This window comes from Pongo abelii, chromosome 19 (genome assembly GCF_028885655.2).
Source record: "Pongo abelii isolate AG06213 chromosome 19, NHGRI_mPonAbe1-v2.0_pri, whole genome shotgun sequence".
NCBI classification, from domain to species: Eukaryota; Metazoa; Chordata; class Mammalia; order Primates; family Hominidae; genus Pongo; species Pongo abelii.
Window position 1 is genome coordinate 44,168,954 of NC_072004.2, and position 14,640 is coordinate 44,183,593.

Consider the following 14,640-nt stretch of genomic DNA (forward strand, 5'->3'; position numbering starts at 1 on the left):
ACTGGCTTGCAAATTTCTTCTTCATTTTACTAACTTCTTATTCTCCTTAGTGACTTTTTATGTATTATATTTTTCTCTTATGACCAATATTTACCAGTCAAAAGCCACTAAAATTCTCATTCCAGTATGATAAATTCCTTTCTTCATTTTATTAGATCTTAGTTTAAATTATTTTTCTCTTCACTGGGTTTAAAGATTTATCTGGTTAACTTTGGTGTACCAGATTTTCAGTTTTTAAAGTATATAGTGCACAAGGGAACGAATTGTCAAGGTTAGTTAAGTTCTTCAGCCCTTTCGAAAATCATTGTATTGGTTGAGCTTCAAATGTTCCTAAGTTTATTGATCGTCATGTTCTCTTCAGTAACTGTGTCTTCTACAAACTTTACATTATATTACCTGGTTTGTCTTAGGATACATCTAACGAGAATTTACTTAATGAAATTCCAGAAGGCATAATGATGTGATTTTCACTTACAAAATGGGCAAATTTCGTAACACAAAACCACATCCTACAGAGAACACTAGACAGTAGTTATAGCAGCTAGGTTCCAATACTGGATCTTCACTAAATGTTCCTGTGATCTTTGGCAAGTTCCTTAACTTCCATAGACCCAGGTCTCCTTGTTTTTAAAATGAAGGCTTTAGATATGACGAATCCTAGAATTTAAGGAACCTAAGGGTAATGTTATAAGGAAGTCCCATATATTAGATGATATGGAATCCAATTATGTGGAATTATATGGGATCATATATACGAGTAAGGTATAGCAATAGGGACAGATAGATAGCATAAAATGTGAAGGATTAAGCCCAGCAAATGAGAACAAGGACAGCAATGAGGAGGCAGAATCTGCTGCCAGATAAAAATGTCTGCAAACAAGAACAATTATTCTCTCCAAGGTCAGGCTTATACAAAATGACTCTCAATAAACACATATTGGTAGCCATTTGGTCTGAGGAGATGATTGCTGAGCTGATGGCAGTATGGAAGAAGAAAAGCAGATTTATCCTCTTTAAAAAGGAAGAAGATTCTAAATTTCAAGCACTGCTAATAACTGATTGGCAAATCTTCAAACAGCTCTTTTGTTTGTTTGCTTGTTTTGGTCTACTCTTATTGCTTCTTTGTCCAAGATTTAAAATTGGGATTTAAATAGCATAAAATCATAGGATTAGAAGTTTTTAGAAAGGTTTCTGCTGGTGTCCTCAAAATGGAAGATTTCTATATGGAAGAGGAAACTTGAAACTTTTAGTCTGTCATCCCCCTCCCCACCTTTTTTTTAGAGACAAGGTCTCACTCTGTTGCCAAGGCTGGAGTGCAGTGGCATAATCATGGCTCACTCCAGCCTCTATCTCCCAGGCTCAAATGATCCTCCCATCTCAGCCTCCCGAGTAGCTAAGACTATATAGGCTGTGCCACCATGCCTGGCTAATTTTTTTTTAAGACAGGGTCTCACTATGTTGCCCAGGCTAGTCTTGAACTCCTGGCCTCAAGAGATCCTCCTGCCTCAGTCTCCCAAAGTTCTGGGATTACAGGTGTGAGCCACTGCACCCAGCCTCATTTCCTGTCTAATATAGCCTAATCTTTTGGGCAGAAACATCACAAATAAAAAGCTATAGAACATGTGACCTGTCTGCATTGTTGAATTTAATGGAATAAGTCATTTTTCCCCATTACTTTTCATAGGATAGCTATTAACGTTATTGGCTACCTTTTAATTTTCTATTTAAATGACTAAATTTGCTTTAATATGTTCATTTCTATTCCAGTAGGACATTTAACTCTTTTATAATTAAAACATTTTGGAAACATTTATTTTGGTGACATCAGCAAGATGGCCAACTAGAAGCTCTTAGGGCCTGTTTTCCTCACAAAGACAAGCCAGAACAACAAATAAACAATTACATTAAGAAAAATAACTGAGGGAGAGTGCCATCTTGCATCAGAGGAGTAGCAGAAATCCTGGTGAGCACAGAAACTCAAGATGGCCACATAGAGAGCAGAAGGCGATGCCAGGTCTCCACTACCCCATCCCCCAACCAGGATCAGGTGGGAACTGGGAAGAACTTCTACCTATGAAGTGGAAGTAAGCAAGAGGATCCCAGCAACCCCCATCGACACCTTGGACACCTACACAGCTCACTACTGGGGTTCCCTGCAGTCCTCACAGGCATTAAGCCCAGCTGAGGGAGCTGCCTCTAGACCACATACCTGTGCTCTCCCCAGAGAAGAAGCTGACATAGTGCCCTGACCCTTGTGGCCTGTGTGGCTACTGCACTATACCAGCTTGGGATTGGAACTACGGCTGGAGTGTGTCTTGCTCAGGGGTGAGTAGTCACGACACCCCTTCATCCCTGGGGCTAAGCCACCACAAAATCACCTCAGGCCAGTGGCCCAGCGTCCTCAAGTGGAGCTGCAAGCACTCTTCCACATGAGGCCAAGTGGAGGTGGAGTCACTCCATCTACCTCTCCCCTCATTCCCTTGGGCCAAAGCTGAGGCGGTACTCTGCCTCCTAGAAAAACAATTCCTTGGCTACTCAAAGCAGTTATTCCCCCTCAGTGCCTAAGTTGAAGAAACTCCCTGCATCCCAAGAAATGGTGCCTTGGCCACTCAGAACAGTCACACCCCCAGCCCTGAGCTGAAGCAGCACATTGCCTTCTGGGAATTGGTACCCTGGCCAAACTGAGCTGCTACACATCCCAGTGCTGAGTTGATGTAGTAACCTGTGTCCCAAGGAAAACAGAGCATTGGCTGAGCTAAGGAACTCTGCCCTACAATCCAAACAACTCTAGTACCTGGCTTCTCTGGAGCTGTACTAGACCCTTAGAGTCTGAGTGGCTGAAATACCCCCTCCCTGGGAAGTGGAGTCACTGCTGTTCTTTTCCTTGTACTCCCTAAGGCCCAAACAACAGCTGTGCTCTGCCTTTCTGGGTTACTTGCTGCCACCGTACCTGGTCTTACAGTGTCTTGGATAATGCTGAGCCCCACCATTCCATGGTCCTGTGTCACTACTACACAGTGCCTCATGCCCTGAGACCTGAGTTGCCTTTGAGTTTTATTTGCTTAGGTTCCCATATTGCAACCATATCCTCCTCCTGGGCCCAAACCTCCAGAGCAAGTTTTCTGTCTGGAGTCAGGCCAATGCTGTGCACTGCCCCCCAGAGGTAGAATCACAGCTACAGCCCAGCCTCCTGGGCTCAAGCTGCTAGGGGGTACCTCAGAGTCACAGATCCTGTCTCTATGGGCAACCTACACCCAACCCTGCCACAGAAAGCAAACCTGCACCCCAAGACTCAGGAGCCACAGTAAGTTTGGGAGATCCTGTGCTTAGGACCCAAACCCCGCACCTGCTCTGAGCACCTGCACCTGGAACCCAGTGCCACTGCAGCTGCTTATAGGCCATGTCAGACCTGACACCAAGAGGGATATCCCTCAGCTAAGTTTCCCCATTGTGGGGAAAACAAGAGTAAGAGGACTCCAAAAGCCCTCAACATCAAAGACATTAATAACATATGCTGCTGCTGCTGCTGCCACAAACTTTCTACTGCCTAGGCCACTGAGGTGCCCACAGGTATTGCTGATGTTGAACACAGCTGAAGAAACTGCACAGAGACTATACCATTTCACCTATCTGGAAACAATGTTGCCATGTCCATCCCAACTAGCACACAAAATTTCAACTACAGGTGAAAATCTTCCTCTATAAAAGCCACTCTAGAAAGATTGGAAGAGGCAGTTGTTTCACCAAATAAACAGACATCAATGCAGGGACACAAGAAACATGATAAAGCAAGGAAATATGGCACTACCAAAGGAATATCACTCTCTAGTAACAGACACTGAAGAAAAGGAAATTAATTAATTGCTAGGAAAGGAATTTAAAATAATGATCTTAAGGAAACTCAACAAGACAAGAAAATTCAGATCAACAGTTCAACAAAATCAGGAAAACAAGTCCTCATATGAATGAGAAATTCAACAAAGAGATAGAAATCATAAAAAAGAAGCAGACAGAAACCCTGCAGCTGAAGAATTCAATGAATGAAATAAAAATACAATAGAGAGCTTCACCAGCAGACTTATTAATCAAGCAGAAAAACTAATCTCTGAACTTGAAGATAAGCCATTTAAAATTACCCAGTCAGAGAAAGAAAAAAGAAATAAGAATGAAAAATAGTGAAGAAAGCCTACAATTATCACTATTAAGTGAACAAATATTTGTATTATGGGACTTCCAGAAGGAGAAGAGAAGGGAAAAGATGTTGAAAACCTATTTAACAAAATAATAGCTGGAAATTTCCCAAGTCTGGGGAGATATATGGACGTCCAGATCCAGGAAGCTCAAAATTTCCCAAGTAGATAGCAGCCTAAAATTCCTCTCCAAGGCAAATTAAAGTCAAATTGTCAAAAGTCAAAGACAAAGAGAGAACTCTAAAAACAGCCAGAGAAAATTATCATATAAGGGAAAGCCAGAGAAAAGTCACATAGAAGGGAATCGCCATTAGACTAACAGTGGAGTCCCCATTAGAATAGCAACAGATTTTGTTGCAGAAATCTTATAGGCCAGAACAGAATGGGATGATATATTCAAAGTGCTGAAAGAAAAAAAAATTGCCAACCAAGAATAGCATACCCAGAAAAACTATCCTTCAGAAATGAGAGAACAATAAAGTCTTTCACAGATAAGCAAAAACTTGAGGGAAATTATCACCACTAAACCGGCCTTACAAGAAATGCTCAAGGGATCCCTATATCTGGAAGTGAAAAGATGATAATCACTATCATGAAAACATGCAAAAATATGAAACTCACTGGTAAAGCAGATACACAAAGGAGAAAGAAACAAATCAAATCTTATCACCAAAGAAAACCAACACACTGCAATAATAATAAGAGGGGAAGAAAGGAACAAAGGATATAGAAAACAACCAGAAAACATTAATAAAATGACAGGAGTAAGTACTCACCTATCAATAATAGCTTTGAATATAAATGGATTAAATCCCCCACTTAAAAGATCTAGATTAGCTGAATAAATTAAAAACATGACCTAACTGGCCAGGCGCGGTGGCTCATGCCTGTAATCCCAGCATTTTGGGAGCTGAGGCGGGTGGATCACAAAGTCAAGAGATTGAAACCATCCTGGCCAAAATGGTGAAACCCCATCTCTACTAAAAATACAAACATTAGCTGGGTGTGGTGGCATGCGCCTGTAGTCCCAGCTACTCAGGAGGCTGATGTGGGAGAATTGCTTGAACCCAGGAGGCGGAGGTTGCAGTGAGCCGAGATTGCACCATTGCACTCCAGCCTGGGCAACAGATCCAGATTCTGTCTCAAAAAAGAAAGAAAACAAACAAACAAACAAACCATGACCTAACTATATGCTGCCTAGAAGAAACTCGGTTCACCAGTACAGACATATATAGACTGAAAGTGAAGGGATGGAAGAAGATATTTCACATGAATGGAAATTGAAAGCAAGCAAGAGTAGCTATACTTAGACAAAACAGACTTTAAGTCAAAAGTGTAAAAAGAGGAAAAGGTCATTATATAATGATAAAGGGATCAATTCAGCAAGTGAACAATTCTAAACATATATACACTCTGATATTATAAAGCAAATATTATTAGATCTAAAGGGAGAGATAGACTCTAATACAATAATATTTGGGGACTTCAACACCTTACTCTCAGCATGGGACAGATCGTTTAGACAGAAAATCAATAAGGAAACATTGGATTTAAACTAAACATTAGACCAAATGGACCTAACAGATATTTATAGAATATTTTATCCAACAGCTAGCTGCAGAATACACCTCTTTTTTTTCAGCCCATGGAACATTCTTCAGGATAGACCACATGCTAAGTCACAAAACAAATCTTATCAAATTTAAAGGAATTGAAATCATATCAAATATCTTTTCTGACCTCAATGAAATAAAAATAGAAATCAATAACAAGAGGAACTTTAGAAGTTAAACAACATGCTCCTGAATGAGCAGTGGGTCAATGAAGAAATTAAGAAGGGAATTTAAATTTTTTTTTGAATTTTTACTTTTTACTTTTTAATTTATTTATTTTTAAAATTTTCTTCTACTGAGGTCCTATGTCATCATAAAATTTCTTGGAACAAATGAAAATAGAAACACAACATACTAAAACCTATGGAATACAGAAAATGCAGTATTGAAAGAGAAGTTTATAGAAATAAATGCTCACATCAAAATTGTAGAAAGCTTTCAAATAAACAATCTAACAATGCATCTCAAGGAATTTGGAAATCAAGAATAAACCAGACCCAAAACTGGTAGAAAAAAAGAAATAATAAAGATCAAAGTAGAAATAAATACAATTGAGACCAAAAAAAAAACCAAAAAATCAACAAAACAAAAAGTTGGTTTTGTAAAAGATAAACCATATTGCCAAACCATTAGCTAGACTAACCAAGAAAAAAAAAGACCCAAATGAATAAAATTAGAAATGAAAAAGGAGACATTACAACCAATACCACAGCAATACAAAGAATCATTAGTGACTACTACAAACTATATGCCAACATAATAGAAAACCTAGCAGAAATGGATAAATTCCTGGATACATACAACATACCAAGATTGAAGCAAAAAGAAATAGAAAACCTGAACGGACCAATCACAATTAACAAGATTTAATCTGTAATAAAATGTCTGTCATCAAAGAAAAGCCCAGGATCTGATGGCTCCACTGTGGAATTCTACCAAATATTTAAAGAATATCTAATATCAGTTCTTCTCAAACTCTTTTAGAAAATTGAAGAGGAGGGAATTCTTCCAAACTCATTCTATGAGGCCAGCATTATGCTAATACTAACACCAGACAAGAACACAACAACAACAGAAATGAAAATTATAAGCTGGTATCCCTAATGAACATAAATAAGAATTCTCAACAAAATTCTAGCAAACTGAATCCAGCAACACATTAAAAAGATCATTCACACAGAGAATAAAAGAAAGGCTGGGTGTGGTGGCCTTTACCTCTAATCCCAGCACTTTGGGGGGCCAGGGCAGGAGGATCGCTTGAGCCCAGTAGTTTGAGACTAGTATGGGCAACATAACAAGACCCTGTCTCTATTTTAAAAAAATAATAATAATAATAAGGAAATAAAAGATCATTCACCCTGATCAACTGAGATTTATCCCAATAATGCAAAGATGATTTAACATACAATAACCATGATACATCCCATCAACAGAATAGACAAAAAATTACATGACTATCTCAATAGATGCAGGAAAAGCATTTGATAAAAATTCAATATTCCTTCATGATAAAAACTCTCAACAAGTTAGGTTTAGAAGGAAAATACCTCAACACAAGAAAGGCCATACATAACAAAGGCAACATCGTACTGAATGGGGAAAAGTTGAAATCTTTTTTTCTAAGATCTGGAATGAGACAAAGATGCCCACTTTTACCATTTTTACTCAACATCTGTTTATTCTAGATGTCTTAGCCGAAGCAGTTAGGAAAGAGACAAAGGGCATCCAAATTGGAAAAGAGAAAGCCAAATTGTCCCTGTTTGCAGATGACATGATCTTATATATTAAAAAAACCCTAAAAGCTCCACCAAAAAATTATTAAAACTGATAAATGAATTCAGTAAAGTTGCAGGATACAAAATCAACATATAAAAATCAGTACGCCGGGCGCGGTAGCTCACGCCTGTAATCCCAGCACTTTGGGAGGCGGAGGCGGGTGGATCACCAGTTCAGGAGATCAAGACCATCCTGGCTAACACGGTGAAACCCCGTCTCTACTAAAAATACAAAAATTAGCAGGGCGTGGTGGCACGCTTGTAGTCCCAGCTACTCGGGAGGCTGAGGCAGGAGAATGGTGTGAACCTGGGAGGTGGAGCTTGCAGTGAGCTGAGATGGCGCCACGGCACTCCAACCTGAGCCACAGAGTGAGACTCCATCTCAAAAAAAAAAAAAAAAAAAAATCAGTAGCATTTCTATACAGTAGCAATTAACTAGAGGAAAAAGAAATTTAAAAAGTAACCCCATTTACAGTAGCTACAAAAAAATACAATACATAAGAATAAATTTAACCAGGGAGGTGAAAGACGTCTACAAGGAAAACTATAAAACGTTGATGAAAGAAATTGAAGAGGACACCAAAAAATGGAAAGACATCTTATGTTCATGGATTGGAAGAATTAATATTGTGAAAATGACCATACTACTGCTGTCGCCAGCTGCTGACGTGGGCAGGTCCCTTGTGGGGCTGCCGGTGCGGGTCGCTAGGGCGGTGGACATCACGCTGCTATTCCGGGCCAGCGTCAAGACCGTGAAGACGCAGAACAAGGCGCTGGGAGTGGCAGTGGGTGGCGGAGTGGATGGCAGCTGGGATGAGCTGTTCCGCCGGAGTCCCTGGCCCAAGGGCAACTTCTCCAGCCAGGCCCGCGAAGTGATTTCTCACACTGGCAAACTGAGAGATTTTCTTCTGGAACACAGGAAAGATTATATTAATGCTTATAGCCATACCATGTCTGAATATGGGAGGACGACAGACACAGAACGAGACCAGATAGACCAGGATGTCCAGATATTCACGAGGACCCGTTCAGAAGCAATTCAACAACTAGGAACAGAAGCTCACAAGGAGATACATTCCCAGCAAGTGAAGGAGCACAGGACTGCTGTTTTGGATTTCACTGAAGATTACTTAAAAAAAGAGTGTGTAAACTTTACTCAGAACAAAGAGCCATCCAAGTTAAAAGAGTGGTGGATAAGAAAAGATTTTCTAAGCTGGAACCAGAACCAAATACAAAGACAAGAGAATCCACATCTTCTGAGAAAGTTTCACAGTGTCCTTCAAAAGACTGAAGAAAACCCTGCCACTGAAGAACATCCAGAAAAGATTTTGACTGAAACACAACCTGAATTGGGAACCTGGGGAGATGGCAAAGGTGAAGATGAGTTATCCCCAGAAGAAATACAAATGTTTGAACAGGAAAATCAGCGACTAATTGCTGAAATGAACAGCTTGTTTGATGAAATGAGGCAGATCGAAGGGAGAGTGGTTGAGATTTCCAGACTTCAAGAAATATTTACGGAAAAGGTTTTGCAACAGGAAGCTGAGATTGATAGTGTTCACCAGTTAGTTGTGGGGGCAACTGAAAATATCAAGGAAGGCAACGAAGACATAAGAGAGGCCATTAAAAACAACGCTGGCTTCCGCGTGTGGATCCTCTTCTTCCTCGTGATGTGCTCCTTCTCCTTGCTCTTCCTCGACTGGTACCACAGCTAGCCTGGGCCGCGGGGGTCCAGCACCAGAGTCTGCATGGACGCTCACAGACTGCGTACTCTCAGGTACCCGCCCCGTACTCTCATGTACCCCTGGTGCTGGAGCATGGTATGACCACATTTTATCACAGAGCCATTTTAAGAGAAAGGGGTTCAGACAGACAGACATATTCCCCAAAAAGGGATACCCAGGCCGATGGTGTTCAGCCCATTTCGCAGCTGAAAAAGAAAACAGTGCACACCAATGAGAAGTGGCTTATGTAGCTATCATAAGGCTAGACAAACTGAATGCTGGAGCTGGTGATTAGCTGCTCCTGAACTTGAGGCCACTTTGGCAGGGGGCCTGCTCCAGTAGCAGGGGCACAGCAGGCCTCCAGAGCCTCCAATTGTCTCAGGGTTCAAAGGAAGTCACTGACCTTTCCCATCCCAGTAGCTTCAGGGAAGAACATAGTTAATAACGTCTCTCAACAAATGATTACTTCTTTGTTTCCTTGTGGCTTCTTGTCTGTCTGAGTCAACCAATACACAGACTCACTGGATTATAGAAAAGAAAATTCACATTTGCCTTGTTAATCTAGTAAATACAATTACAGCCCCTTAAAAAAAAAAAGAAGAAAAAGAAAATGAAAATGACCATGCTACCAAAAGCAATCTACAGATTCCATACAATCCTGATCAAATACCAATAGCATTTTTCATAGAAATAAAAAAAATTCTAAAATTCATATGGTATCACAAAATGCCATGGATAGCCAAAACAATCCTGAACAAAAAGAACAAAGAGGCATCACACTATCAGACTTTAAAATATACTACAAATCTTTAGTAACCAAAACAGCATGGTACTGGCATAAAAACACATAGACCAATGGAACAGAATAGAGAACCCAGAAAGAAATCCATATATTTACAGCCAACTGATTTTCAACAAAGGTAGGTACCAAGAACATTCATTGGGGAAGGGAGAGTTACTTCAACAAATAATGCTGGGGAAATTGGATGTTCATATGAAGAAAAATAAAACCAGACCCCTATCTCTCGGGCCAGGCACTGTGGCTTACACCTGTAATCCCAGCACTTTGAGAGGCCAAGGCAGGTGGATCACCTGAGATCAGGAGTTCCAGACCAGCCTGGCCAACATGGCAATACCCTGTCTCTACTAAAAATACAAAAATTAGTAGCCAGGCGTGGTGGCACGTGCCTGTAGTCCCAGCTACTCGGGAGGCTGAGGCAGGAAAATTGCTTAAACCCAGGAGGCAAAAGTTGCAGTGAGCCGAGATTGTGCCACTGCACTCCAGCCTGGGTGAGAGAGCAAGATTCTGTCTCAAAAAAAAAAAAAAATCAACTTAAAATGGATCAAAGACTTAAATGTAAGACCCCCAGACTATGAAATTCCTTAAGAAAACATAAGGGAAACACTTCAGGACATTAGTTTAGGCAAATATTTTATGGGGAAGACCTCAAAATCACAGGCAACAAAAGCAAAATTAGACAAGCGGGATTATATCAAACTAAAAAGCTTCTGCACTGCAAAGGAAACAATCAATGGAGTGAAGAGACAATTTGCAGAAGGGGAGAAAATATTTTCAAACTATTCATCTGACAAGGGATTAATATTCAAAATATATAAGGAACTCAAACAAAGCAATAGCCAAAAAAAGAAAAAGAAAAATCAAATAATTCAAATTTAAAATGGGTAAATGAGCTGAATAGACATCTCTCAAAAGAAAATAAAAATGGCCAACAGGTATTTGAAAAAATGCTTAACATCACTAATCAGGGAAATACAAATCAAAACCGCAATGAGGTATTATCTTACCCTGGCTAGAATGGCTATTACTAAAAAGACAAAAAATAACAAATGCTGGCGAGGATGCAGACAAAGGGAAACTCTTATACATTGTTGGTGGGATGTAAATTAGTAGAGCCACTATTGAAAACAGTATGGAGGTCCCTCAAAACACTAAAAACAGAACTACCATATGATCTAGTAATCTCACTCAAAGTATATATCCAAAAGAAAGGAAATAAGTATGTTAAAGAGATTTCTACATTCCCATATTTATTGCTGCATTACTCACAATAGCTGAGATATGAGATCAGCCTAAGTGTCTATCAACAGATGAATGGATAAAGAAAATTTGGTCTATATACACAATGGAATAGTATTTAGCCACCAAAAAGAAAAAAAATCTGTCATTTGCCGCAACATAGATGAGCTTGGAGGGCATTATGTTAAATGAAATAAGCCAGGCACAAAAAGATAAATATTACATGTTCTTACTCATATGTTGAAGCTAAAAAAGTTGAGCTTATTTAAGGAGAAAGTAGAATAGTGATTACTAGAGACAGGGAAGGTTAAGGGTGGAGGGGATATCCAAAGGTTGGTTAATGGATACAAAAGTACAGCTAGATATGAGGCGTAAGTTATAGTGTTCTATAGCACTGTAGAGTGACTATAATTAAAAGCAATTGGTTGTATATTTTCAAATAGCTAGAAGAGCAGATTTTGAATGTTCCCAACACAAAGAAGTGATAAATGTTTGAGGTGATGAATATGCTCATTATGCTGATTTGAGTATTACATATTGTCTACATGTATTGAAATAACACTCTGTACCCCATAAATATGGACAATTATGCATCAATTAAAAATAATAAAGGCAAAAAATACAGTTGGAAGTAATAAAACATTTATTTTAAAACAAAACAACAACAACTAAAAACATTTTGGTGATACTTTTTGTCACAAAGTTACAGAAACCATGAAAATTAAGAACCATAGTTATTTAAAATTCTCATTGAAAAGCATACAAGAGTTTTTTAAAGAAACTGAAAACTGGATAAGTAGCTAGCATAAAACTCCTGATGCTATTCCTTTGCTCTGGAACTCTGGAATAAAGAATCTCTAAGAAACTCTTCCATCTTTCTTTGATTTCCATAACTTTGACACTTTTGAAGATTATAAGTTGGTTGCAGTATGTCCTTCATTTAGATTTATCTACTGTTTCCCCATGGTTAAATTCAGGTTATTCATCTTTGTCAGAAATATATCACAGAAGCAATGCTGTGTTCTTCTTATTGTATCTTATCAGAAGTCCTATAGTAATAACGTTGACCAGTTGATTAAGATTATATCTGTCAGGCCCCTCCACTTTAAAGCTACTTTTTTCCTCTTCGTAATTAATAAGTATTTAATGGGTGTCCATTGAAACCATATAAACCATTCTTCCTTTTTGTCAACTTTTCATTTATTCATTTATAGCAGTATGTATTCATGGTTTCCTTTTTTATTCAATGGGTTATATTCCAATATTATCGCTATTTGTTTTGATACTTATATTGTCCCAATTTTAGACAATGGGAGTTCTTTCACTCTGCACTCTGGCTCCTGTGTCCTCCCCTCCCCACGCCCAACCTTTTTTTTTTTTTTTGAGACCAGGTCTCACTCTGTCGCTCAGGCTGGAGTGCAGTGGTGCAACTGTAGCTCACTGCAGCCTCCAACTCCTAGACTCAAGCGATCATCCCATCACAGACTCCTGAGCAACTGGGACTACAGGTGTGCATCATCATGCCTGGCTAATTTTTCTAATTTTTGGTATGGATGGGGTCTCTCTGTGTTACCCATGCTGGTCACAAACTCCTGGCCTTAAGCAATCCTCTCACCTCAGTTTCCCGAAGTGCTGGGATTACAGGCATGCGCCACCATGCCCAACCCCAGCATTTCATTATGAAAACTGTCAAACATGGCAAAGCTGAAAGAATTTTACAGTGAGTACCTGTATACCCACCACATAAATTCTATCATTAATATTTTACCTCACTTTTTAATCTGTCTATTCATCTCTCTGTCCCTCTATCCTTCCGTCTCTCTTATTTTTGATGCATGTGGTCCATTTTAAGTAAATTATAGAAATCAATACATTTCTCCCTAAATACCTCAGCATGCATATCATTCATCAGAGTTCGATATTTGTTAACAGCTTTTTTCTTTCTTTTTGCACATAGGGAAAGAAGGAAGTTTTTTCCTCTTGAGACCAAATTTCCATAAAATGAGATGCAAAAATTTTAAGTGTATATTTGCTGAATTTTGACAAATACATGCCCTGTGCACCCCATACTCCTATCAAGATACAGAACAAAGAGCACCATGACACTCACCTGTAATCCCAGCTACTCGAGAGGCAGAGGCAGGAAGATCGCTTGAGCCCAGGAGTTCAAGATCAGCCCGGGTAACATTGCAAAAACAATCTCTTAAAAAAAAAAAAAAAAAAAGATATAGAACAAAAAAAGTCCTCACACCTCTTTCCCACTCAGTCGTCCACCCTCCAATCCCCAAAGCAACCACTTTTCTATTTTCTACCATAAATTAGTTTTATCTCTTCTGGAATTTCATAAAAATGAAATTATACAGTATGCACCTGTTTTTACAGAGTTTAAACTCCATGTACTCTTTTGTGTAAGGCTTCTTTCACTCAGCATAATTTTTACTTTTTTTTTTTTTAGCTTTTTTGGGGAGACAGAGTCTCACTCTGTTGCCCAAGCTGGAGTGTAGTGGCATGTGATCATAACTCACTGCAGCCTTGAACTCCTGGGTTCAAGCAATCCTCCCGCCTCAGCATCCCGAGTAGCTGGGAGACTACAGGTGCACACCACCATGACTGGCTAGTTTATAAACTTTTTGTAGAGACAAGGTCTCACCATGTTGCCTAAGCTGGCCACTAACTCTTGGCCTCAAGTGATCCTCCCTCCTCAGCCTCCCAAAGCTCTGGATTACATTCATAAGCCACTGGGCCTGGTTGACTCAGCATAATTTTTCTTGAGAGTCTTAATATGTTGCTACATGTATCAGCAATTTGATTCTTTTTATTGCTGAGTAGTATTCCATTGTATGAATATACCATGGTTTGTTTATCCGTTTTCCTATGTATGGACACTTGGGCTGTTTCCAGTTTTTAGCTATTATAAATAAAGCTACTCTGCACAATCTTAAGTAAATCTTCTGGTGAATATGTTTTCATTTCTTATTAATAAATACTTAGGAGTGGAATTTCTAGGCCACAGGGTCTATATATGTTTAGCTTTATAAAAAACTGCCAATTTTCTGCATCCTTTTAACATGTATCCTTCATTCTTTGAGCACGTCCTTGCTTTCCGGCACAAAGAGATCTTCCAGGTTGATCTTATATTTTCCTTGCTTTCACCCTGGAATTACCCATCTCCCCAAGCCAGCATCTGGGTTCTACATGTGCTCATTACTCATGAGTCTCCTCTCAGATTTCTCAGTGGACAGATGTAGAAACTGTGTGTGTGTGCGTGCACGCCTGTGTGTGTACATGTATGTACACATT

At 39.3% G+C, this 14,640-nt stretch overlaps 1 protein-coding gene and 1 pseudogene across 8 annotated transcripts in view; both read left to right on the top strand.

The window, feature by feature from the left end:
- Positions 1 to 14,640, top strand: part of EFCAB5 (EF-hand calcium binding domain 5) — a 194,995-nt gene that overhangs the window by 144,740 nt on the left and 35,615 nt on the right. The window contains exon 15 of one of the 8 annotated variants that reach the window (XM_054536593.2): positions 13,298 to 13,585. The exons of the other annotated variants lie outside the window; for them this stretch is intronic. Within the exon in view, the coding sequence (XP_054392568.2) occupies positions 13,298 to 13,383 (86 nt within the window). The 3' untranslated portion in view covers positions 13,384 to 13,585. Of the gene's footprint in view, positions 1 to 13,297; positions 13,586 to 14,640 lie in introns of those variants that run through there. 8 annotated transcript variants of the gene reach the window in all.
- Positions 8,096 to 12,406, top strand: LOC129051322 (syntaxin-18-like; annotated as a pseudogene).